This window comes from Lactuca virosa, chromosome 4 (assembly GCF_052849685.1).
Source record: "Lactuca virosa cultivar CGN04683 chromosome 4, Lactuca_virosa_CGN04683_v6, whole genome shotgun sequence".
In the NCBI taxonomy this organism is placed as follows: Eukaryota; Viridiplantae; Streptophyta; class Magnoliopsida; order Asterales; family Asteraceae; genus Lactuca; species Lactuca virosa.
The window spans coordinates 370981910-371008507 of record NC_136429.1 but is presented as its reverse complement, the minus strand read 5'-3'; the positions used below and the strand labels follow the sequence as shown (position 1 = coordinate 371008507).

Genomic DNA, 26598 nt, shown 5'->3' with positions numbered 1-26598 from the left:
ACTACTGCTATCTAAACGGGTCGGCATTGTGGCCGTAGACCCGTTCCTACTGGAAGGAAAACTCACATGTACTGCTGAACTCTGCTGATAATCCTCTGGCTGCTAATCGACTATTCTCTGAAGCGCTGCTCTCCTAGCTTACCGAGCTACCAACACCAAATAATAGAACTTAGCCTAAACTGTCCTCCAGAGGTCAACTAAGTCAACTCTGGTCAAGGTCCTGGTCAAAGTCAACCTTCCAGTTGACTCGACTCGCCGAGTTGTTCTACCAACTCGCCGAGTTCATGCTCCTCAAATCCTAAACAACCCCGACTCCACTCGTCGAGTCTAGCGAGAACTCGACGAGTTCTCCTTCATCTAACACTTCGGGACTATCTTCAACCGACTCGCCGAGTTGTTCTACAACTCGCCGAGTCCATCTTCATCGGCTAAGGAGATTGCCTTGGACTCGCCGAGTTCCTCCTTGAACTCGTCGAGTACCATGATCTTCATGCCCATCACGGGCACAGACTGGCTGAGTCCTTCTCTAACCCCACTCACTGATCCGACTCCTAAACAGAAGGGTTTGGGTTTTGCGACCCGACTCGCCGAGTCCATGAGCTGACTCGCCGAGTCCTCCTTGTGACAACTCTATCTTGTCTCTTTCAGTCTATTCCAACACTTCCAACTCATAGATCTGGACTCCTTATGCTAGCATTGTACGTAAAGTTGTTGACTTTACGTGCATGCAAGGGGTTTTGAGGCTAGAACACCAAATCCAAGCTATAATGGAGGTCTAAGCCATGAAAGGAAACCATAGCTGAGAAAAGATTCTTCCTCAGAGCTCCTAAGGCTCAAAGATGCTCCGATCTAGTCTCTATTTGTCCTCAAAAGCTCAATACTTGGGTTGGCCTTGGGAATGGTCCCAAAAGTCTCATAAAAGGGACATGAAGAGATCTAAGAAACCATAGATCAAGGTAAGAGCTTGATTACCAGAAAGTGATGAGGAAGAGGGACTCCTTCTGGATCTACAATCACTCCTTAGCTCTTCCAACTCCTTCTTCTTCTTCTAGACTTCAAATCACTCAAGAACACACAATAATAGCTCACACTTTCATGGAGGACACTAGGGTTTCGCTCTGGACAGTGGGGGCTGTAAATGAAGCCCTAGAAATGGGAATGAGATGCTTAAATAAGGTGCCAAGTCCCGAAATTAGGGTTTCCCAACCCAGACCAGACTCGCCGAGTACACTAGCTGACTCGTCGAGTCGGTCACTTAACCTTGCACATGGATCCAGCTCCGACTCGCCGAGTCATTCCTTGGACTTGACGAGTTGACTCCTTTGACTTAGGGATTTGCTTTCCTTTCTTGGTCTTTCTGATTCTGGGTGTTACACATTTTCGAAAGGACAAAGTCAGGGGCGAGTATACATATCACAGAGGTATGTCACTTTACCTACATTTTTTTATTTATAATAGATATATAAAAATAAAAATTATGATCTACCTTAACTATTTTATCGAACTACCTTAATCTTTTGGCAAAAAAATATATGTATAAATCAAGATTTTAAAAGCCCATATTTTATATTTTAATAGCCTAAATAACTAATTCATTCAAGGTATAATCCAATAAGAAATAGTACAATACAAATTAAATTTAAATAAAAAAAGGAAAGAAATAATCGTTTAAGGTTGTTTCCTTCTCATATATTGAAAAAATTGTTTAGAAAAGTATTAGTAATGGTACACTTGTGAAAATATATCACCATATAAGACCTCGATATGTATAATTGTAAGATATTATTATTATTATTATTATTTTGCTTATAGGACCTGACTCAGACCCGCAACTAGTATATTTTGATTTTTTTTTCATTTTCTGTTGGTTTCATTTAAATAGTGAACAATATGGTTTTGTATTGTAGATTCGCCACTCGACAAAGTAATGATACAAATGTTGAATTACGGGTCCCAAAGCTAGTAAACCAAGGGTAGTGCTTGCATATTGAGAGAGAGAGAGAGATTTCTTTTGGCAGGTTTGTTTATTTTACGATCATTTGTTTTGGCTCAAGGCTTGATAGTGAGAGAGGGAAATTCCCTGGCAATTTTGTGATTACGTGTTTTTCATCGGTTAAACACATCATTCTTCTTCTCAAATTCTTCACTGTTCTATTGTTAATTTCATTGCTCTTGATTTTTGGGTCTCAATCAGAGGTGGTCAGTAATTTACTCTTGCTATTATTAATTAAAATATGTCACTATAGAAGATATATAAAATATATTGCTATGCTGCTAGATATAACATTACTCCCAACGATGTTCAAACTCACTTGAAAAGTAAAACCAAGAAAGACAAAACGTAAAAAGGATCCCATATGGGAGTATTATTTAATTTTTTCAGGCGAGTCAACATTGGAGTGTTTTTTTGTTCTCAATAATGTTCAAAGTCACTAACAAGAAGAAAAGAAAGTCAAACAAAGGCCGCACCTTCTCATTTATCATTAGAACTGTGTTTTGCCAAGTTTAAATGATCTCTAAACAAAAGTAATCATCTTATGTAATGATACAATAAGTAAATCCTACAAATAAAGATTAGTACCTTTTTTGTGAAAATATGAAGTCAATTATAAATACATGATTTGAACTATTAAACTTATCTTATCAGATCTCGTAATTTTTATGAAATATTAAGAAGGAAATTTGTTAGGATTTTGTAGGATGGAAAAGGGTAAATTTTGTTTAGTTATTACTTATTACTTAAAAATATAAATACATTTAAATATAACGAAAATGCAAATAGTATTTTTCAAAACAAAATAATAACATGGGGTGTTAAAGAAACGGATATTCCTAACAGTGGTGTGAAATTCCACAAAGAAGTCCATGATTCAAACTTTAACACACAAAATATTAAAACGTTTTGCGATTAATCACAACCTCAGAAGTCTTGAAACATGTTTCATGTGGACTCAGGTGATAACTTTTACCAATTACACCAAACTTATTACAACAAAATATTAAACCTAGTTTTAAATATAAACGGCTAAAAATATAATTATGCTAAAAACAATTAGACAAAATGACAGACGTGATCCCTGCCGATTTACAAAAAGTTATAATCCGATATGCATCTAACCGAGTCTCGAAACTAATGAAGGTTAGAGCTTGGGTCTCCCTTGTGGAAGGGATGGTGTTTACCATCAAGCTGAAGGGCTTTTTATGTTTTATCTCTAAAATAATATATTTAATGTCTATTATGTTGGAAGTTTTGTACACATTAATATATATATATTAAGGAAATGAAAAAAAAGAACAGTAAAGGTAGGTTTTGTTTGTCAATTTCGCCCATGGACTATGTTCATGTTTGTTTCCTTATATTTTTGTGAAATTGTCTGTGTTGTCCGTTTTGTTGAACTCATTTATTGGGAGTCCTCAATTAATATGGTTGGTGAAGAAAGGTGGGATAAATAATATTTTAATGTTTCGCATGTTCGTGTCATTTGTTCCCCAGTGCCACGTGTTTTTTCTTTCTGATATTTTCCTTTTGGATTCGTGATCTTTCTTTCTTTTCCATATGTCTTTCTTTTTCTCTTCGTCATCTGCAACAGTGTATGGATTTCGCTCTTCGTATCATCAAGGTAAATTTACTCCGTTTTTCTTCCTTTCTATACTTTTTTTCCTATTTTTCGTTCGTTTGTTGCCGTTGTCTGGTCCTGTTTCCATGTCATGGTGGTTCCGGCCAAGCGGACCCGTCATGACGCTGCGTCGTCGTCGGGTGGTGTTGATATTGGTGGTCGACGAAAGTATCGGCGTCTAGATCGACTATCTGTACTTCCCCAGTACCACGACTGTGGTGATTGCAGTTGGGTATGTGAATTTTGTGGTGCATTATTCAGGTATGTCGAGAGGGCTGTTAATGTGTCTACCGTTGCTCACGCACGGTACACCCATTGTTGTAGAGCTGGCACCGTTGTCCTTCCGTATCCTTCTCCGTTTCCAGCTCCGTTTAAATCAAACGTTTTGTCTGCCTTAAGAAACCGGATAAAGTCATGAACTTTGATATTGAAGACCCTAGCAATGACATCAGCTCTACTATGGGGGTCGGTCTGATGATGTGCATCCATATAGCGGGTGATCTCTGGCCACTTCACATTGCATGTAAATGTGATAAAGTACTGTGGGTTGCCATAAATCCTACATATGGAAAGGGCGTCTAGATAATGACTGTACATGAACCGGAGACCACCAATAAACGATGCAGGCAAGAATACACGTTTCCCAACAACAGCAGCCTCTCTATCCCCCTTTGAAAGCGCATCATAGAGACCACTAAATATTTCATGCTTTACAAAAAAATATATGTTTATACCTATATCGTCTTTTTATAGCAAATGTATTAACAAGTGTTAATTGATTTAATTTCTACATTATCATAGATCTCTATACTATTGAATTCCAGAAAAGAGGACTTCCTCATTGTCATACCTTGGTGTGGGTGTCACCGTCAGATCGGATAAAAATAGGAAGTGATGTTGACAGGTATATCACAGCTGAACTGCCAGATCCAGTTAATGAGGCAGAATTATACGAGACGATAACAAGCTGTATGATCCATGGTCCATGTGGACCACTTAACCAAAAGGCTCCATGTATGAAAGATGGTAAATGCAGTAAACACTTCCCTAAGCCATTTCTTCCTGCTACATTTTTTGACACAGATGGATATGTACGGTACAAACGTAGCTCAACTGCGCACTACACTAACCAATATGGACAGGTTGTTGACAATGGATATATTGTGCCCTACAACAAAAGGCTTTCTTCACGATTTCGTGCACATACTAATGTTGAGTACTGTGGCTGGAGCATGATGATTAAGTACCTATTTAAGTATATTTCTAAAGGTCCAGACCGTGTTAGATATCGTATCCAAAAGGCAGAATCTTCCCATGGATCATCCAGTTCAATGCCTACTGATAGCTCTCACAGATCTGCAAATGAAGATAGTCGTCCTATAAATGAAGTCCAAAATTTTTTGGATGGGCGATATATATGTCCACATGAGGCAGCATGGCGGATTTTGGACTTCAATATACATCATCGACATCCACCTGTTCAGATTCTAACCGTTCATGAAGAAAACATGCAACAATTGATCTTCAAAGGGGACAGCTCCATACCCGAGGTTTTATCTAATCCATTTGCCAGCATAACAACGCTACTTGGATGGTTCGAAAGCAACTCAAGGGACCCTAAAGGTCATGAATTGACATATCTTGATTATCCAAAAAGTTACAAATGGGATAAAACAAGTAAGAGTTGGGGTCGGCGGGTTTATGAATCATCAAAAGCGGTAGGCCGGCTTGTATTTGTACATCCGACATGTGGGGAATTATTTTACTTACAGATGCTATTATGTCACCAGAAAGGATGTACATCGTTTGATGACTTGCGTACCGTTTCTGGTACTGTTTACCCAACTTTCAGAGCTGCCTGGAATGCACTTCGATTGATAGGTGATGATATCGAGTGGTTGACATGTTTCACAGAGGCTTCAGTCTGGGCAACTGCATCACAACTACGATCGCTTTTCTGTCATCTACTGTTATTCTGTGAGGTTAGAAATCCACTTTCGCTGTGGAATACAGCGTGTGATCAGATGAAAGACGACTATTTACATTGCCTCACAACTGAAATACCAGATAAGACAGTTGCTTTTGTTGCAGAGATAGTTGAACAACAACTGCTTCATGATTTAGAAGATACACTCCGTTCGGCGGTCCCATCAAAATCGATGGCAGACTTTGTCCTTCCAGTTCCGTCAATGGATATGATTGGTGTCCTATGAAATCGACTGCTCTTGGAAGAAATGAGCTACGACAAGGAAGCACTACTGAAACAGCACAATGATCTCCTACCAAACCTAAACGGTGACCAGCGATCAGTCTACAACAAAGTTGTTACTTCCATACAAGACAAAAAAACAAACACTAATATTTGTCTATGGACACGGTGGTACTGGTAAAACATTTTTGTGGACAACTATTCTTTCACATTTGAGGTCGAGTGGCAAGATTGCTTTGGTTGTTGCTGCTTCTGGAATCGCATCGCTTTTATTACCGTCTGGCACGACTGCACACTCAAGGTTCAAAATACCTATCGATTTAAACGACAAAAAGTCATGTGATATAAAAAAACGCACCTTCCTTGGAGATCTTCTGCAGCATACAACACTCATTATCTGGGATGAGGCACCGATGAGTGACAGAAGGTGCTTTGAATTTTTGGACCGTTCACTTAGAGATGTCCTGGATTGCGATGAAAAACCATTCGGAGGCATATCTATACTCCTTGGTGGTGATTTCCGCCAAACTCTTCCTGTTCTACCAAAGAGTACACGTTCCGAAATCATAGCATTAACTCTACCAAGTTCATATTTATGGACATACTTTAGTATTCACTTCTTACATACGAACATGAGACTAGAGTTCCGTGATGCAGTACCTCACGGTACAATGTCCTCATCGGATTTTGCCACATGGCTGCTGGCTATTGGTAATGGACTTATAGGTGTACCTGAAAAAGATGACCCACGGGACACAAATTGGATACAAATTCCACCTTCACTTCTAATTTCACCTTCCTCCAATTCTTTGCAAACCTTAATAGATTTTGTGTATGGGGATGGTACACTTAATCAGCCGACTGCAGGAGACCTTTCAGCAAGAGCAATAGTTTGTCCCACAAACGATTCAGCAGATGAGATAAACACTCATGTTTTAGAAATGGTCACAACAGCTGCGAAGGTATACAATAGCACAGACTCCATGCAGCCAAATGGAAAACATACATCGGATTTGGAGGGGCTCTATCCAATTGAATACCTAAACCAACTAAGCTTTCCAGGAATACCACCACACGACCTTTTACTTAAGGTCAACTGTCCGATAATGCTGTTAAGAAACATAAATAAAAAAGAAGGCTTATGTAATGGTACCCGTATGATTGTGTCACAATTGTTACCAACTGTTATCGAAGCCACAATCATAACCGGTACATCCATCGGAAAACGTGTATATATACCACGCATAAAGTTCATACATAAGTCATCAGATCTGCCATTCATCTTTTCGCGAAAACAGTTTCCAGTTAAAGTTTGTTACGCAATGACTATCAACAAGAGTCAAGGGCAATCACTACGTAAAATTGGTATCTATTTGTCACAACCTGTCTTCGCACACGGACAACTTTACGTTGCCCTTTCCCGAGCAACATCACCGGATTCCATAAAGATACTAATAAACAACACTGACACAATGAAAACCAACATAACAAAAAATGTTGTCTTCAAAGATCTACTGCAGAAAGTTACTTCAATCGAGGTCTACAGTATCACTACATGTCCTACCTTTCATGAACCTTACTACTTTTTACTTTTTTCATACATTCTTTGCTATTCCAAAACTCTTTACATGTTTATTCACTTTTTTATATTCACCTGGATATACTACTGACCTCCATATCTTTTCTTATATTAGAGAGACCACACAAATGATGACGAGTATCTCAGAACTCAAAGCTGAAGGTATCGGAGGGCCCTTACAGGTTGGAATTCTACGCAAATGGAAGCACGATGTTCGCCCATATGAAACCCGGTACCTGGCTGTTGACAGATTTGTAAGTTCCTACCAAAACATATGACAACAAAATGGGTTGAAAATTGAAAAAATTTCAGCAAATGAAATATGTACCAACCAACATGCCATGCCTGTTTATAAGAATACAACAAAAACAGTTTTCGAACATGAAGTTTCATGCAATTAAACTTCATATCAACCAAATCATTACCAATTGCCTTTTAATATTGATGAAAAGAACTGCTTTCTTTGTTAAAAAAACATATACGATTACCAGATAATATGACTACCTAATCCCAAAAACACACCTAATAACACTGATTATAACACTATAATAATCCGTTCGTACAGGGTGATGCAATTCAAATTCTTGGACAGCGAACAAATCAGAGCTACATTGAATCCATTTTTAATGTTTCAGAGTGTTATGTCATATCTGATTACAGCTGCCCAGCGTTAGACAAGTATCAAAAGGTTCTTGAAAATGACATCTACATAGATGTCGGTCTGAAGTCTATCATACAACCAATTCCAGACACAACAACAATTCCAAAAAACTGGTTTCGCTTTGTTTCAAAGTCGCATCTGATAGAACTCGGAGAAACACCACCATATTATCCAGGTATTCTTCACAATAAACAACTTCATAGTACCAGTACTTCTTACATACTTATATTTCCTTCTAAACAGACTTCATTGGTGTTCTATCAAAGATAAGAGATTGCACGAAAACAAATAAGGAACCGTTTGTCTTACTTATTCTCACAGATGAAAGGTATATATAATAACCATCAAACTACAGTTATAAGTTCTAACATCACTGTTTAACACCAAAAACAACCAAAATTTCAATAGTGGTAGTGACCTCGCAATCAATCTATGGAGAGAATGCATAACAAATCCACAGAAATTCAACCGTGCCGCCCTGGATCATGCGGCTACGCTAACCATTGTTGCAGTAACAAACCTAAAACCATCGAAATCTAATGGTATCCTCTTCTACATACTAGCATATATATATATATATATATATATATATATATATATATATATATATATATATGTAATATGACTATGACACTGTATCCTCTGATGCCCTTAATCACCAACTAACTTCCATACAGGAGCATTACGACATGGGTCATCACATGCTACACATATCTATGTGAATCCAGATATACCAGAGACAACAACACTGATTAATTTGTAAGTGACATACATTACAGAACAATATTATCCTTCATATCATCGATATCATATACCAACACGTATACGACCTCAGATTCACAGGACCCTCAAGGCCAGTGCCGGCACCATCTGGAACCCCCTCAACCTTACATGACATGAAACTGAAAACCCGATCTGATCTGCTGGTAAGATGATAGCACTAATACAACTTTTTACAAATACACACCATTTTGTACTCCCACAACCAGGTCACCTTTGCCTATAGGATAAAACATTCATGGTACATGCTTCAATCAAGGACTTTCACTTCCAAAACACCTGGTACCAAGCAACATGTCCGATCTGCAAAGATCCGATTTTCAGAAGAGGTTATGACTGGTACTGCAGTGCACATGGGCTGACTGAAAAACCAAACTACACGTAAGTATATACTCAATCAAACAAAAAACAATTCTTCACCAACTACACAATTTACAACCGTTCTATATCCATAGGTACAAATTGACAGTAACCATTACCGACACTACAGACACCATACCTGCAGTTGTATCCGAAACATCATGTTGAAAGCTGTTAAAGTCATCACTTGACAAATACATATCCGACAACCCCCACACAAACAGAAACAGACTGCCTGCAATCATCACTGATCAAAAAGAACAAACAAAAACAATGTTTATCCAAATGTTGAGGGCATCAGCACCTGACAACATCCGCTTCATAATAATTGACATCCATGACCCAACAACAACACCAGAGCCACCTGTTCCGACAACACCAGCCCTATCACGGATGACAAGAATGCGAAAAGATAACACATCAACCGAAGAAGACAGAACTCCTCAATCCATCGCACGTGCTCTCACCTTCAGTCCACCAGGTAATAACCCAATCTACCAATATCTGAGATAAAAAAAAATATTATCCACAACGAATGCTAACACTTTTCCAATTCACCTATGACAGACCCACCACCAGCAAAAAATCAAAAACAGAGCAGCAAATAGTAAATACCACAAAGCTGCACTTTCAACCCCATGTTTTGTTTCGAATGATATCTTTATCGTTTTGTAACAAATGTGATAAACAAGTATCCTATGTATAAACACTCCATCGCAACATCCTGCTATCCGAAACTATAATTAGTCACACTGTTTGCATGCTTGTCCTAGAAGAAAAAATTTATTTCCTTCCTCTATTAATTAATAACTCACGTATATACAACAACACAATTATTCCCGACCTAAAAACAACTTTGGACAAAAAGACAAATATACCCTGTAAGAAAAACAAATTGTTACAAAATATTATTCTATTTAAACCTGAACAAAGAAATGAGAGAAGTGAATAAACAATTGAAACAGATAATCATACACAGATATATGCTCTCTGACATACCAATCAACGCAAATGTAAGTACCAAAATAAATGTACTCAATTAATGGTAAGTTATTAAAATTGACCCCATGCAGTCAAAGATCTGGGCAGATATTGCTAATTGAATACCACACACAAACCCAACAATCACATCTATCAATTAAAAAAAGGTCACAGCAGCCACCCTATATCCATTACTTCCCAGAATAGTAATCAATTGTCCCTAATTAATACCATCCAACAACCACAATACTCCATTATAAAATCCCACAGCAAACTCATCGGCTTCACCAACAAACACAACACAGAAAATATGGAAGCCATTATGCAGAAACTGCAGAACCAGCTGGAAACAATGAAAGAGTCGTTAGCCTTGGTCCATAACACATTCACCAGCATCAACCAGTCAAGACAGAAAATGATACAAGAAGCTCCCGACGAAATGCCGTACAGACATGTTGTGATCACGGAATCGCTCATGAACGACCTCGACAAGGACACTGTGCTGATGCTGGACATTTTCCAAAGCATGCAGGACAACATGAGTGCGGCAACAGACATCTGCAACAAAATCATTGAAGACCACCGCACACCATGAACAAGAAACTCTTCTTACACTTTTTGTAATCGAATGTCATTCAGACTCTTTTGTAATCGACAACCTTTATCACTTAATATTCACCCTATAAGCATATTAATCGCCTTCTACACTTATCAATGTTTGTAATGACGTTCTGATACCCTCTGCCCCCCGCGGAGCGGGGGTTAGGAATCTAGTTATTATTATTATTATTATTGTAATTGTTGTTATTATTATTGTTGTTGTTGTTATTATTATTATTATTATTATCATCATATTGCATAGAAACTTGTAGAGCATCGGGGTAAAATGGTCATTTTGCACCAGTCAGATTTTCAATCAAACAACATGATTTCTTACTCAGGCAGACCTTTCTCAGTCAGCAACTATCAAACGGGGCTTTAGTCCAAGTTTGTATTTCGCTAAACTGAAAGTCCTTATTGTTTCAATTAATTTAAATTATGTTGGATCTAAAACTACTATTTTAGCCAATTTTGATTTGTCATTATTTTTTTATTTTTTTTGTTTTCAAGTTATATCAATATTTTATAATAAAATTCCAACAAACTCCACCCCTAATCGAGGCGGACCAATCGAGGCGGACCAAGAGATGCAAACGGGGACGGATATTTGCGGATACTGCAATACCCATCCCCATCCCCGAACTCCAAACCCCACACCCGTCCCCGCCTCCGCCCCGACTAATCCCCAACGGGTTCGGGTAAAAAAATATACGTCGGGTACGGGTAACCCGTTGGGTACCCATGAAATATATTATGTTTATTTCCACAAGTACAATGTTTACGTTCCTAAAGATATGTTAATTATTACCATTATTTTAAAAACAGCTTTTTTCATATATAATATGAAAGTAGTTGCAAATGGTTTGATCTTTTGATCGCATATATTGGAAATCGATGAGTTTGAATTTCTTTTTTTTTAGGTTCTTATTACATGGGGAAATTGAAAAGATCTATCAATTAATAATTTGTTTCGAATTTATAATAGAAAATGATTAATGCGCAATATTTAATTTCATCAAACGATTTTAATGCTTTAAGCTTGTTCCAGGTTTCAATACTTCGAATAGCTACAAACTTTATTTTCCATATATATATATATATATATATATATATATATATATATATATATATATATATATATCGGGTTTTAAACGGAGCGGATAGTAATATATCCGTACCCGCCCCGTCCCCGCTTCGGGTATAATTTTAAGATCCATCCCCGCCCCGTTACCCGTTAAAACGGGTAATCCCCGCCCCGTTAGGGTCGGGTCCCCACGGGTAGTGGGATTGCCCGACCCGCCCCGGGGCTGTTATAGTGTCCGGCTATCCTTTAATTTTTTTTATTTTTTATTTTTACTTTTTTTGTTAAATGTTATTTTGAAGGAATTTGACAAAATCCGTACGTGGGTTTTTGGAAAAAAAAAAATAGAGTCCGAAGGAGAAGTGGTGGTGGTGTTGACATTTGTTTTGTTAGATTGATACAAAGAAGAGGATGGTGTTATGCTCATCTTCAATCTCAACAATGTCAATTCATATTAGGATTGGGTTCGATCATTTTTAAAACAGTTAAAGAATTAATAACACAACACAAAATTTGAATTGGAAATTTTATAACACCAAAGCACGTCCTCTTAGACAAAAAATAATCAATGAATAAACATAGAATGTTTTGGATTATAAATATGGGGATCCTTTTAACGTAGGAGATGTTAATAATAGTTGATTATCACTATTGACATTAACATGAGGAAACCTTGAATACTGCTAAACTGCTAAACACCAACCTGATCAACATTTGTTCTTCCTTATTTGTCTCGTTGAATCCACCTACCACAAGAAAATAAGGAGAGAGGTTGGCGTTGATTCAACGGAATAAGAGGATATAGGGGGTAAGAAAGTGAGACCTTAGTAAATTATTTTCATGTATTCACTATAAATAGAAAGGGTTCAGTCCTTAGTGACATCCTGATATTCGAATATTTGGATTAAATAATATACTAATTTGAAATTCAATCATCACGACATTTCATTTATGCATCAGTTTGTTGTTGTTATGCTTTGTTTTAAGTTAATCAAGATTACACTTAAATTTGAGAGGATTGTTAATGATTTTGTATCATCAATGTGTATTTTAGTGTAATTGATTGACTTGTTGACCAAAAATCAATCTTGATGAATATTAAACAAGTAAGGAAGGTGCAGAGTGCACACTTGTTTAAGTTCATTCAAGATTCACAGTAGACTGTCATTTAGGGGCGAAGCCCCTAAACGAACGGGGGTCCGGGGGAAGCGCCCCTGGGAGCGGGGTCCAAGGGGCGGCATCTCTATAACACTCGGTTTCAGATTTGCCTTGTTGCTTGGGGCTGCGGCCCAATCATCAATTGTCATGGAGTTTAGGGCTTCAGGAAAGGAAGGATTTAGCCCATTTCGGATCTAGTTGCCATGGTTTAAGTGATTCATGTATTCGATTGTGTCTTTGAAAGCCAAGGGTATGACTGTAAATTGATATCTCGGTCTTTTATGGGTTTTGGGTTTTATTCAAAAGGTTTTAAGGCATGGGTGTGTTGTTAGGAGCGTAGGGCTTCTCGCCTACTGCCTATAAAATGGCAGTTTAATGGGTGTCCACTCTCACCCACCGCTTCCTTGACTGGTGAAGGGTCGTTAGCCGAACGGGTAGGACAAGGACTATAATTCTCCCTTCATTATAAGTATAATGATAAATATAAAGTAACTAAACCTTTTATAAATTCCCAATCTTAGTTACTTTAGGAAAATGTGAATTTGGTTCTAACCCATGAAATTACACTTTGCACCTTGCTTAAGTCGTTAGTGGAGCGCGTGTGGTTAACCGGCACGCTAACTTGGATTTAACAAGGTAGGCAAAGGGTAACTTAATGTTTATCATAGGATCGGTGGAGCGCGTGTGGTTAACCGGCACATCGATTAAGTGATAAATATTAAGGGTACCAAGTATATTTGCATGGTTATTCACACCTTGTTTTGTGATCCTCGGCATCCCAGTCATAAAACTTGAGAGGGCACAATCGAGATTGAAACATGCCATTGAAAAGTTCAATGAATATCAAAAGATCTAGGAGTTTCAAATCCAATTAAAACCTAATAATTTATTTCGTTTTTCATGGTGGAAATTGGTGAATCGTCATTCGCCTACCTTCAAATATTTTATAGCTTGGATTACGGCATCCCTCTTCCAAGTTATAAAATATTGTGTTGGGTCCTAGCCTTAATATTTCATATTGGGTGTTATATTAAGGACTTAAATCAACTAACTTGAATATCTCCCATTTTAGATGTCTGGTTCAGACAACTATGATCTTCCAAAATCTCATGGAAATCATACTTCTCTACCTCCACCTCCTCCAATTATTCTCCCTAACCCACCAGTTCTTGAATAGTTCAAGGTCACTCAAGTCCTATTGGCAAGCAAGGTCTATGTGTGCTCACATCTTGGAGATGAAGTCACATATTGACAAGCTGGGAGAGTTGGGTGTCAAAGTCTTGAGAAAATTGGTTGTTCAATCACTTTCTAAGTCACATAGTGAGTTTCTTTGGGACTACTATGAAACAGACTATGACATGACCCTTAATGATCTTATCTATTTGCTTGGTGCTGCTGAATCAACAATGATTTAGAGCACTGGTAAAGCAAATTTGATTAGAAGATCAATTCCCAAACCTCCATGGACATTGACAATGGTAACATTGGATATCCAGAAAAACCTTCTCTTCCCAATGGAAAGGGATTAGCCATAGTCAACTCGGTTGACCAAATGGTAAAGAGAAAGGCTAAGTTTGAGATAATCCCATGTACCATTACCAAAGAGTCCATATGGATCTATTGCCAAAGGAAGGGGCATTGGTTGCGAAGCTGCCCTAACTACCTGAAAGATCTGAGAGGAGGTCAAAAGTTTGACTCTGCTTCAGGTAAGTCCACTATCTAACTCTGTTAATTTCCTTATTGATGATTCTTAATACAAAATGTGACTCGGTTACATTTTGATGTTTGGCAGGATCAAGCAAAGGGAAGGAAACTTAAAGAAAGAGTATGTTGAATCTGATCACGAAGATGGATTTCAATCGCATGGTTCGAAGATCGGATTCTTGATCTACTACTTAGAGAGTTATGATAGATTGCTAGAAAATATGTAATAGCATAGTTTTCATTTAAAGTTGCATTGTAAGGAAAAAAAATTTCCGCATTTATAAATAAATAAAATTTTGTTTTATTTTATTTATATCTCCTTGCAATGGCATTAATGGAAAATTGATGTTTGTATGTTTTTAGCAATGATTGATATATGAATTTGATTCTTTCGTTTGTGGTAGTATCATAATTTACCAAATAAGGAAGGATTCTCATCACCCAAGTTTCAGTTGGATAGAAACTTGGAATCGTGCAAGTCGTATGATGAATGAGAATTTTCATCTTTAGAAAAATTAAGACTAATTCCTTGTTCACATGTATATTTGAGTCAAGTGAAGGACTAAGGTATCGAGTACACATTCTTGTGCACTGGTCAAGTCCACCACAAAAGATCGATAAGACTATTCATCAGAACGAATAAGAAGAATCAAATTAGGCAGAAAGATAAAAGTTTCTCAAATCTGAAAAGATGGGAGAGTACTTTAGTATCAGGTTTTGTGATCATCTTAATGATTAATAAATCATATCACAATTAGTCCTCTAAGTACATCTTAGTGCATTCCTATGGCTAATAAGAGGAATCTTGAATTCTTGAAATGGTTAAATCAAGAAGATGGGTCATACTTTGTTCCAAAACAATTCTTAGAGTCATACTCCAAGATTGTAACTTGAGTGACACGTCTTAAAGAAGGTTTATAACACTTGTCAAATGTAAGAGTAAAATGTGTTCTACTCTTGTACATTTGAAATTGGTAAGCTGTGATGTTTTGGATAAAACAAAGACCAACTTAGGCCAATTGTGTGAAGTGTTTGTCTTGATAAGAATCTGCACTATCTCTTGAATATTTTTTTGTCAACGAATGGGTCTTGGCAAGAGAGTCTTATATGTCAAGAGGACAGTGGGAGTCTTAAATATCTTGAAAAAGCTTCAAGATCAAATCAAGAATAAAAACCTGTAGTTTATCACTAGCACACGACTTGAGGTTTATAACATATCCTGTTGACATATTCCTATTTCTGTGCCCATTCTAGTTAGAGTTGACTTTGCATATGAGCTCTGAGAGTTCTCAATTGGTTGCATAACAACTTGGAAGCAATGGTAGGCCCTTGTGCTGCCAGGTGGCAAGAATTTAAGATTGCACAAGTTCAATCCATATAAGTTTGGATTTGTCACTAACCCTGTCTTGTGATTATGGTTTTGACAAATTCACATGGATAGGAACACATACACTATAAAATCTAAGTTTCATAAGGTTTCTCTCTGATTCATGAAAATGATGGTGAGGAAACGCTTTCACTAAGTACGTTTTAAGTAGATAGCAATTGTGATATTTGCATTCTCAAAGTCGTTAGTGGAGCGTGCGTGGTTAACCGCCACACTAACATGGACTTGTGAGGAATGGCAAAGGCCTAAACAATTGAGACTATGATTACGACATCCCTTTTCACAGTATGAAATTGTTTAGACACACATGTGTGCTATCTAAGGGAATGTGTATGATTTTGATAAAGTTTTATCAAAGCATCTCGTATCAGAAATCTGAACTTTGGTAAGAAAGTCAATAAAGTATTGATTTCTAGAAGTCCAGCTGATTTCTGAGTACATGTCAAAGCTAGTGGGAGCATAAGTGTTATGCTAATAATCATCATGTTAGTGGGAGCATGATAATTATGATAAGTGTTGAAAGTTAGCAATGTTAATTATAGAAAACAAAAGTTTCAATTGGGAAAAAAGTTGTTTTACTATAATTAAGGGAGAGGAAATTGTACTGCATTTCAAATCTAAAAGCTTAGATCGTGAGATTTTAATCAAATTTAGTCAAGTATATATATGAATGTTATGTTGGAATGGTTCAACATAAGGAAATTCTATATATGGGAACATTATTTGCGTTCTAAAATTCGATTATGATTACGGCATCCCTTTTCATAATCTGAATTTTGAGAACATGGCAAATAGAAATAGAAATATTATAGCAAAAGACTGGTCTAGTATCATGTCTTTATGTGAGACATCATGAATCGTGTCCCATATGCTTTAGATATAGGATCGATTGCATGTGCTATAATATTCATCTGTTCTAAATTTTTCCAAATGCCTAGAGAATCAAGAGGGAAAAAGTACTAGAACTGGATATGACTAATTTGATTAAGCAATTGTTGAGGACAATCTAAGGTTCACCAAAGATTGGTTGCTCAGGGACAGTTGGAAGTATAGTGTTAACTTTTGAAGGACCATATTGACATATTCTGAAAAGAGACAACTCTTGTTCAGAAGTGATAGTCAAAATGGGAATATGGAAATGTCTCTATGGGTGGAAACTATTCAATCTGAGTAAGACTAGAAAACTTAATGCAAGAAGGATGTTCAAAGCAATGTACTTTGAATATGAAACTTTGTTTCCATGGAGTTGATCTCCATTGGAATACTCTGTAATGTCTGTTGACAAGTCTTTGTGACTTTGTGCATAATCATTACAGAGGTTCAGTGCATATAAGTTTAAAATCTAACAGATTTCGGTAAATGGCAAAAGTTTGGAATTCTTGCATTTGCGGTAAGGTTTTGGGATTATGAAATGAGAATCATTGGAATTATGTTCAATCGATCTATTTCACAAAGTAAAAGATCATAGACAAACTTAGTGTGCATACTTGGTGTATGGCATAACTAATGTTGGAAAAACATAGTGTACATACTTGGTGTATGACATGACTAGTGTTTAGAAAACATAGTGTACATGCTTGGAGCATGGGACAACTATTGTTTTAATTCAAGTATAAAGTTGATAATTTGAAACAGTATGCAATGAATAATGTGTAATCAATATGGTAATAAATAAAAGGTGTTCTATTTATATTCATAAGTTCTGAGACCATATTCGATTCGATTATTCTTGTGTTTCACTTTGCATGTTTTGACTTCCAGAATAACTAGGTCGTTCTTCCTGAATGACTAAGGTATTCAAACCATCCACAGTCGATAATACGTTGGAAGTAGATATTAAGGCAAGACTGTGATGAAGCTGGCTTGTAGATGTCTAAGGTATTGGACATAGAAAGAGTTGCTACAACATTCATGAGTGCTCATAAGTTCTGAGTATTGGATTAAACCCACGCTCATTTGACTCACTTCTTGGATTTTATCACGAGTGATCATGAGACGATAATATCTTATATTCTTCAAACCTAGTGATATTAGTTGTTGCCTATGAGTTGGTTATACATTGATTGCACAAAAACGCATTGGTAACTCGATGTTATAAAACGTGCCTTTGTGTATGATTCAACAAGTAGTAGAACAAGCATATGAGTCGAAGTTTATCCATTCCTTTTAACCTTGAAGGGATAAAAGCGATATCTGTGGGCCCCTCGATGATTTAGTGATGACACCACGATGTGCTTGGCCAAGCCTGGACTAATTTGATTTATTCAATTAGTCGGTCGTCATAAATCGGAAATCGGGAAACAACAAATGGTTAGAGAGAATGATTATAATCCATGTCTCAGTCCATATGATATCTAGAATGGAGGAATATATGATCCCTTATCTAATGGACGCGTCATTGATTTGTTCAGAGTTCGACAGCGGCTTTTAAGAGCTACAATTGCTAGTCGGGTTTTGGAGTCATACGTAATAATAGTTTTAGACTTATCCAAGTGGGAGACTGTTGGATTAGTGTCTAAGCCCATAACTATAATTGGTATGTACTTGACCCGATTTGGCATGGTCCATTTGGGTTGCATGGCATCGGGACAATTTGGATAGACTTTTGTGAGAAAAGGATATTTATGATTTAATAATATATTATAAGTTCTAATATATTAATATGAAATCATATTATTTAATTATTATTGATCAAGAGTTAATTTGGAATTAATTTTGTGATCAAAAGGAGACTAATTAAGTATATGGGGATTGATTGTGTAAATCATTCATTCTTATATATATGGGCTTATGATCCATAGTTCTTCATGTTGGGCTAAACCTATGGAGTAAGCCATGGATACTCCATGGAGGTTTTAACCCATGGAGCATGAAGAATATGGAAAGAAATGAGTTACATGGTGTAACCCTAATAGCCACAATATATAAGGACCCCATGGCTCAAGCTCCATGGGACTACTGTGTGTACACATGAGGGCTAGCTTATTTGAGCATAAGAACTTCTCACTCAAGTTATTCCAAGTTGTTGGTGATGTTGTGTGAACCATTTGAGGTGTCACACTTGAGGCACTAGGCTCTTAAGCTCCATGGAATCAAGCTACAACATCAAAAGGTATGTCATTCTACTAGATTCTTGTAGTATAGTTGCTTCATATTATGCTAGTTAGGATGAAACATTGGAATATCAAATATTTGCATGTATAATAGAGAAAACATATATCCAAAGTTTATAGGGTTGCATGTACACCATAGCAGTGTTAGAATGCTTAAAACCGATCAAGATCTACCTCCCAAATTTCCATGGACATAGGTAATAACAACGTTGATAGTCCAGAAATGATTTCTTCTCCTAAAAGAGAGAAATTAGCCAAGGTCAAAAAGTTTGACCGCAGGAGAAAGGCTGAATCTGAGATAGTTCCACGTGTCACTCCTAAAGAGTCCATTTGTTTCTACTGCCAATTGAAGGGGCATTAGAAGTGAAGCTGCCTAGACTACCTGACAGATCTAAGAGATGGTAAAGTCAAATTGTATGGCTCTACTTCAGGTACATTCACTATCTAACTCTATTAAGTTCCTATTTATAGATTCTTATTTCATGATGTAAAGTTACATTTTGATGTTTTACAGAATCTAAAGAGAAAGAAGGAAGCTTAAAGGAAAAGTAAGTTGAGTCTGATCATGAAGAAGTGGATTTCGGTCGCATGGTTCAATGATCATATTTTGAGTTGCTGCTTAGGAGTTATGATAGATTGCTTAGGAATATCTAGAAACATAGTTTTCATATGTATTTGCATTGTAAGGACAATTTTTCCACACATTATTAATAAAATTGTTTGATTTACTTTATGTTTCCTTGCGATGACATTTATGGAAAATTGGTGTTTATATATTTCTGTTATTAGCAATGTTGAAAATGATTTTGATTCTTAGTTATATCGCTTGTGGTAGTGTCATAATTTACCAAGTAAGGAAGGATTCTCATCACCCAAGTTCCAATTGGACAGAAACTTGGAATCATACGATTTGAGTTGTGTGATGTATGAGAATCTTGATCCTTGGAAAATTAGGACTAATTCCTTGTTCACATATGTATGTGAGTCAAGTGAAGGAAGAATGGATCTAGTACACATTGATGTGAACTGGTTAGATCCACCACAAAGGACGATAAAGTCTATTCGTCATGATTTATTGATAGTTCAGTAAATATGGTTCTGCTTACAAGATTAAGTGTAATTCTAATACCTTGAAAAGTTTCAAAATATAGTAGAACGAATAAGAAGAATCAATTAGGCAGAAAGATAAAAGTTTCTCCAATCCGAAAGGAAAGGAGAGTACTTTAGTATCATGTTTTATGATCATCCTAATGATTTTGGAACCATGTCACAATTAATCCTCTAAGGACACCTTAGTGCATTTATATGACTAAGAAGAGGAATCGGGTATTGTTGAAATGGTTAAATCAAGAAGATGAGTCATACTTCGTTCCAAAATCGAGTCTTAGAGTCATACTCTAGTTACTCCAAGTTGTACATTGAGTAACATGTTCTGAGTAGGTTTATAACACCTCATGAAATGTGGAGTAGAAATGTTTCTTACTCTTGCACATTTGAAATTGGTAGTTGTTATGTTTTGGATAAAACAAAGACCAACTAAGACCAATTAGATGAAGTGTTTCTTGATAAGAACCCGCACCAACTCTTGAATATTTGTTTGTCAAGAAATGTTCCTTGACAGAGAATCTTATATGTCAAGAGGTCAGTGGGAGTCTTAATGGTCTTGAATAGTTTCAAGAACTAATCAAGAATAAATCTTTTAGTTATCACTAGCACACGACCTGAGGCTAAAAACCTATCGAGTTGACATGATCTTGTTTATGTGCCCATTCCAGTTAAGTAGACCATGCATGTGAGTTCTATGAGTTCTCATTTGATCGCATAAGGAAAAGCACCTTGATCAGTGAAAGTACATTGATTTGTATGGGTGAGCTGCTCAATAACTTGGAAGCACTGGTAGGCCCTTCTGCTAACCGGTTTGCAAGAAATTAAGATTAAGCAAGTTCAGTCCACATAAGTTTAAATTTGTCATAAACCTTGTCTTATGATAGTGATTAGAAATACAAATTAACATGGATAGGAACACATACACTAAAAAATCTAAGTGGAAAGAGGTTTCTCTCTACTTCATGAAAATGATTGTGAGGAAACACTTTCACGAGTAGATTTTAAAGGATTAGAGTAAGCAGTTGTGGTAATTGCGTTCTCAAATTCGAGTATGATTACAGAATCCATTTTCATAGTTCGAATTGTGAGAAATGGAAAATAGTTTGGACATTTGGGACTTATTGCTATAAGTTCTGAAAAGGTTTAAACACACACATAAGTTGTCTAATGAAAGGTGTATGAGCTTGAGAAGTCTAGACAGAGACTTATCGAAGCACCACGTATCAAAAATCTGAACTTTGGTAAGAAAGTCAATAGGTATTGATTTCTAGAAGTCCAGTCGATTTCTGGATACATGTCAAAGCTAGTGGGAGCATAATTGTTATGTTGATGAGATCATAATTCTTATGCTAGTGGGAGCATAATTATTATGTTAAGTGTCGCAATTAAGCAATGCTATTTATAGGAAACAAAGTTCTAAGTTTGCAAAGTTACAGAATTTGGAAATTGTTTCACTATAGTAAGGCTTAAAGGGGTGGACAATTATACTTCATTTCGAATCTAAAACTTAGATTAAAATTTTAATCAAACTTAGTCATGGACATATATGAATATCATGTTGAAATGTTTCAACATAGGAAACTATATATATGGGAATATTTTAGCAAAAGACTGGTCAAGTATCATGTCTTTATGTAAGACATTATGAATCATATCCCATATGCTTCGAGTATAGGATCGATTGCATATGCTATAATATTCGCCTATTCTAATTTTTCCAAATGCCTAGCGCATTAAGAGGGAAAAAGGACTAGAACCAGATATGACTAAAGTTGTTAAACAACTGTCAAGGACAATCTAAGGTTTACCGAAGATTGGTTGCTTATGGACAGTTGGAAGTATAGTAATTGATGGACCATATTGATATAATTTTGAATAGATAGGATTCTATTAAGAATATATTGTCATATGACAATTATGGAAATGTTTCCATAATGGGAGTTGAATATTAAGAATCTATATGTAAGTTAGAAACTTTTATGCAAGAAGGATGATCAAGGAATGTACCTTGAATGTGAGACTTCAATTCCATGGAATTATCTTGTATGAATCTCCAATGGAACGCTTTGTAATATCGTTGGCTAAGTCTCTGTGACTTTGGAGACTCGACATTACAAAAGGATCATTGCATGTAAATTTAGATCTAACAGATTCTAGTAGTGGCAAGAATTTGGTATTCTTACACTTATGATAAGGATTTGGAGTTGTGAGATGAGCATCATTGAAATTGTGTTCAATTGATCTATTTCACAAAGAAAGGGCCATAGATAAACATAGTGTGCATGCTTGGAGCATGGGATGACTATTGTTCTAATTCAAGTATTAAGTTGATTGTTCGAAACATTATACAATGAATAAGGTCTAATCAATATGCTAATTAAATAATAAGTGTTTTATTTATATTCAAAAGTTTTGAGACCATATTGGATTAGGTTATTCTTCTATTTCACTTCGCATGTTTTACTTCCCGAATAATAAGATTATTCAAACATCCACAGGCGATCATACTTTGGTAGTAAGTAATGAGGTAAGACTGTCATGAATCCGACTGTAGATTGTCTAAGTGCTTAGACATAGCAAATGTTTGCTGCAGTGTTCATGAGTACTCCTGAAATAGGAATTTGAGTATTGGATTAAACCAACGCCCAATTTAATCACTTCATGGATTTTATCACGAGTGATTGTGAGACGATAATATCTTATATTCTTGAAATGGAGACATAGAGTTGTTGTTTACAAGTCGGTTGTGAATTGATGATACGTAAACGCATCGGTAACTTGATGTTATAAAACGTATTGTTGTGTGTGATTTGATGAGTAAATAGTACAAGCATATGAGTCGAAGTTTATTCATTCCTTTTACCCTAAATAGGATAAAAGCGATATATGTGGTCCCCTCGATGATTTAGTGATGACAACCTAAGCTCTTGGCCAAGCCTAAATAGGATAAAAGCGATATCTGTGGTCCCCTCGAATGAATATAGTTGATCAGGCTATATTGATCCTAGCTATGATTACATAACTGTCCAGGTTTGACCATAGTGTTCAACCCTTAACTTCTTCTGTTCAGTTCTTCTTGTGATACTTGTTCTAGTAGGTATATATGTATAAGCAAGTATGTATACTTTTATAAGGTATCATTATATATTTCAAATATATTCTTATCCAGAGCACTTCAGCCCCATTGTATTTATAGTTGTATATCTTTTATTGGTTGATATACTTAGTTCACTATAAACAATGCTCTGATACCAATCTGTCACACCCCAAAACCGGAACGGCGGAAACGTTTTGGGGCGGAGGACGTCATGTTTAGTATCACAAGACATGCATCATAGTAAGCAAGTAATAAACAACCATTTCATTAGAAAGAAGGTGTTTACAAAGTATGTGATTCACATAATATAGAATACATAGCAAATAACAAAAAGACATGAAGCTATACTGCTCCATCTTCTGAATCGCAGTGCGCGAACCTGTCTACTGGTTTCCTGAGAATACAAGTTATTTTGAAAGCGTAGATCAACATTTAAGTTGGTGAGTTCATAAGATTTTAGTGATGTAGTAAGTAGTAAGAAAGTTTGTAGAAAGTTGTAGTAAGTTGTAGTAAGTTCTTGTTTAGAAAAGTTTGCCTGTTCCTCCAGAAAATCCTATATTTCCTGCTTTGATGAAAGATAAGTAAAAATGACTCTACAATCCTTTCTATGTGTATTAAATGGATAAAAGTTATATAAAACCCAGAGTAAACAAACACTCGGTTGTGTGTATCTGCCCTAAGCCCACAACCAAACAAGGAACATGAAATGAGGTGGAAGGCACGCATCCCATTGTTTGTTAGATCATCGTTGTATATAACCCTTGCATATTCACTCGGTACTCACGGAGTTAACTGTAATAGTTCCTTTATATTTGATGAAAAGATCCTTTAAGAAAACCCTTATTTCTTATTATAAAATGATAACCACAGTAGTTCCTTCTATGATCACTTAGTTTATACTAGTTATATATAATCCAATATGGAACAGATAGTTAATTGTGTGAATCTGCCCTAAACCCACAACCAAACAAGGAACAGGGAATGAGGCGGAAGGCACACATCCAACTATCTATCAGATATTAATTATATATAACCCTGGTGTATAAACTAAGGTATTATAAAATTAACCACCTAAGGTCCTTTAAGTTTTACTGGTTTAATAAAATGGATTAAACCCTTTACTGGTTAAGTTTCTAGTTTTGCGTTCTAAAAGTTCTTCATTTGAAAAGTATGTTTTGTACTAGAAAACTGTGCATTGAATTAGTGTCCTATGACCTGACCCATACACGGTACCCCTTATGATTACTTGGTATACAAGGAACATATATATAGCTAAGCTCGGATAGATAGGAGGATGGGTGTATCTGCTCTAAGCCCACAACCAAACAAGAAACATGAAATGAAGCGGAAAGCACACATCCTACTACCTGTCGGACCCGATTAATATATATCCCTGAATGCATACACTAAATAATCATAAAGTTAGCATTATATATCCCTTTCTACTGAATGTACTAGTCTCGACTGTTCTGTGTGTCGTTTGTAAAATGTAAGTTTTCCCAAGTTTATAACTATCTTGACTCGAAAATAGTTTGTATTAGCTTTCAAGTGGAACTGTCACTTACTAAAAGAAATGGGAATTTATAAGTACGCAGTTGTCTTTTGAATTGACATTCTGTAATACTAATTACCTTAAAACATGTTTGTTTTATTAAGGTCATAATGTGAGGAATAGTACCCATACTAAACGCTATCCCTGCAACAGATTCTGGGGACCAAACGCGACTTACGCAAACAAATTGATAGGTCGTGTAGAATTCACATTAAAGTTATGTGATCATGTATACCCAATTTAACTATCACCTTTTGTTACAAACAATGAGTTAGTGATTCATTGGTATAATTAGATCTCGTATGTTCTCATGCTATAGCATCTTAGTATGTTCGTTCTGTATAGTATGTAGTGTATAGTATGTCTCTCTGAAGTATTGTATCTACCTCCTTGTTTCTCTTTATGTTATCGTGTATTGTATCTACCTCCCTGTTTCTCTTTATGTTATCGTGTATTGTTTCTACCTCCCTGTTTCTCTTTATAGTATGCTCTAGTATTTAGTATGTACTGAACCCCTAAACCATACCCCTTATAGTTTACTAGTGTTTTACTTGTACTGTTATTGAAAAGACTCATTTTGTTACTAAGTTATGCTGGTACTTTAAAAACGGAGTTTTGTTAAACTATAAAGTAACATAACTTGAAAAGAGTTTTTGAAATGTTTTGACAACTTATAAATGACATAAGTAATCTTTTGAAAATGTTTATAACAAACAATTACACAATTATCGTTGTGTTCAACTTGTATTCCCCCCCCCCCCTTAAAAGCATTTAAAGCAGTTTAAAAGATTGATTACAGGGTATGAACTCACCTGATGTGGGTGATTCAAACGAATACGCGCGTAAGGATGAGAAGTTCCACAAATGAACTCCCGAGACACAACGGGTCCTAAATGACATATAATGGCATATATGTGTATGTAATTAGTGTATAAACAACTAATTAAGAAGGGTAACACCCCTATATACTAGGAAACTCTAAGATTTAAGGGATACAATCACATAAGATTGTATAACTAGGGTGTATGGCCACCCTATAGAGTTTATGGTCCAAAAGGCATGGCCATAAGAGTTTACGGTCAAAGTGGTTTACGGTCCTAGTGTTCACGGTCTAAGTCTTCACGGTCCAAGTGTTCACGGTCTAATGACCTTACGGTCATGGAGTTCACGGTCTAATGACCTTACAGTCATGGAGTTCATGGTCTAATGACCTTACGGTCATGGAGTTCACGGTCTAAGGAGATCAAACCGTAAACTCATCAAATCTTTGCACAATGATGGTTTTCAAGGCTCTAATCAGGTGTTTCAACTAGATAACAAGCTAAGGAGGGAGTACTTACGATATAGAGGCTTGAAATGGTGATTAAGGTCCAAGAACACTAGTGTGTGTTCTTGGTGTTCTTGGTGTTTCTTGAAGATCTAAGAAAAGATGATTTCTATGGATGAAATCATGAGATGATACTAGATTAAGAGATGTATCAATAAATCAAAGGAAGAACACTTACGATTTTGGTGATCTAGGATGATGAACTCGATGATACTTGAGAGGATTTGGAAGTTCTTGAGTTTGAAAGGGAAGAAATGATCAAAAATAATCATGAAATATGCATAT

The 26598-nt window shown here is 36.3% G+C and overlaps 2 protein-coding genes and 1 long non-coding RNA gene across 3 annotated transcripts; 2 read left to right on the top strand and 1 right to left on the bottom strand.

The window, feature by feature from the left end:
- The first annotated feature begins 4633 nt into the window (after positions 1-4633).
- Positions 4634-5830, top strand: LOC145106342 (uncharacterized). Its single transcript, XM_079043344.1, has one exon. It carries the CDS (start codon positions 4634-4636, stop codon positions 5828-5830), a length of 1197 nt encoding a protein of 398 aa, XP_078899470.1.
- Positions 5831-6458: 628 nt separating this feature from the next.
- Positions 6459-8336, top strand: LOC145106339 (uncharacterized). The gene is made up of 2 exons (XM_079043342.1): positions 6459-7364; positions 7971-8336. Exons 1-2 carry the CDS (start codon positions 6459-6461, stop codon positions 8334-8336), a joined length of 1272 nt encoding a protein of 423 aa, XP_078899468.1.
- Positions 8337-8710: 374 nt separating this feature from the next.
- LOC145169002 (uncharacterized) lies at positions 8711-9868 on the bottom strand. The gene is made up of 3 exons (XR_013742230.1): positions 9822-9868; positions 9346-9710; positions 8711-9208 (listed from the first exon to the last, which is right to left on the bottom strand). It is a non-coding gene; the product is annotated as an uncharacterized LOC145169002 (long non-coding RNA).
- Positions 9869-26598: the final 16730 nt, after the last annotated feature.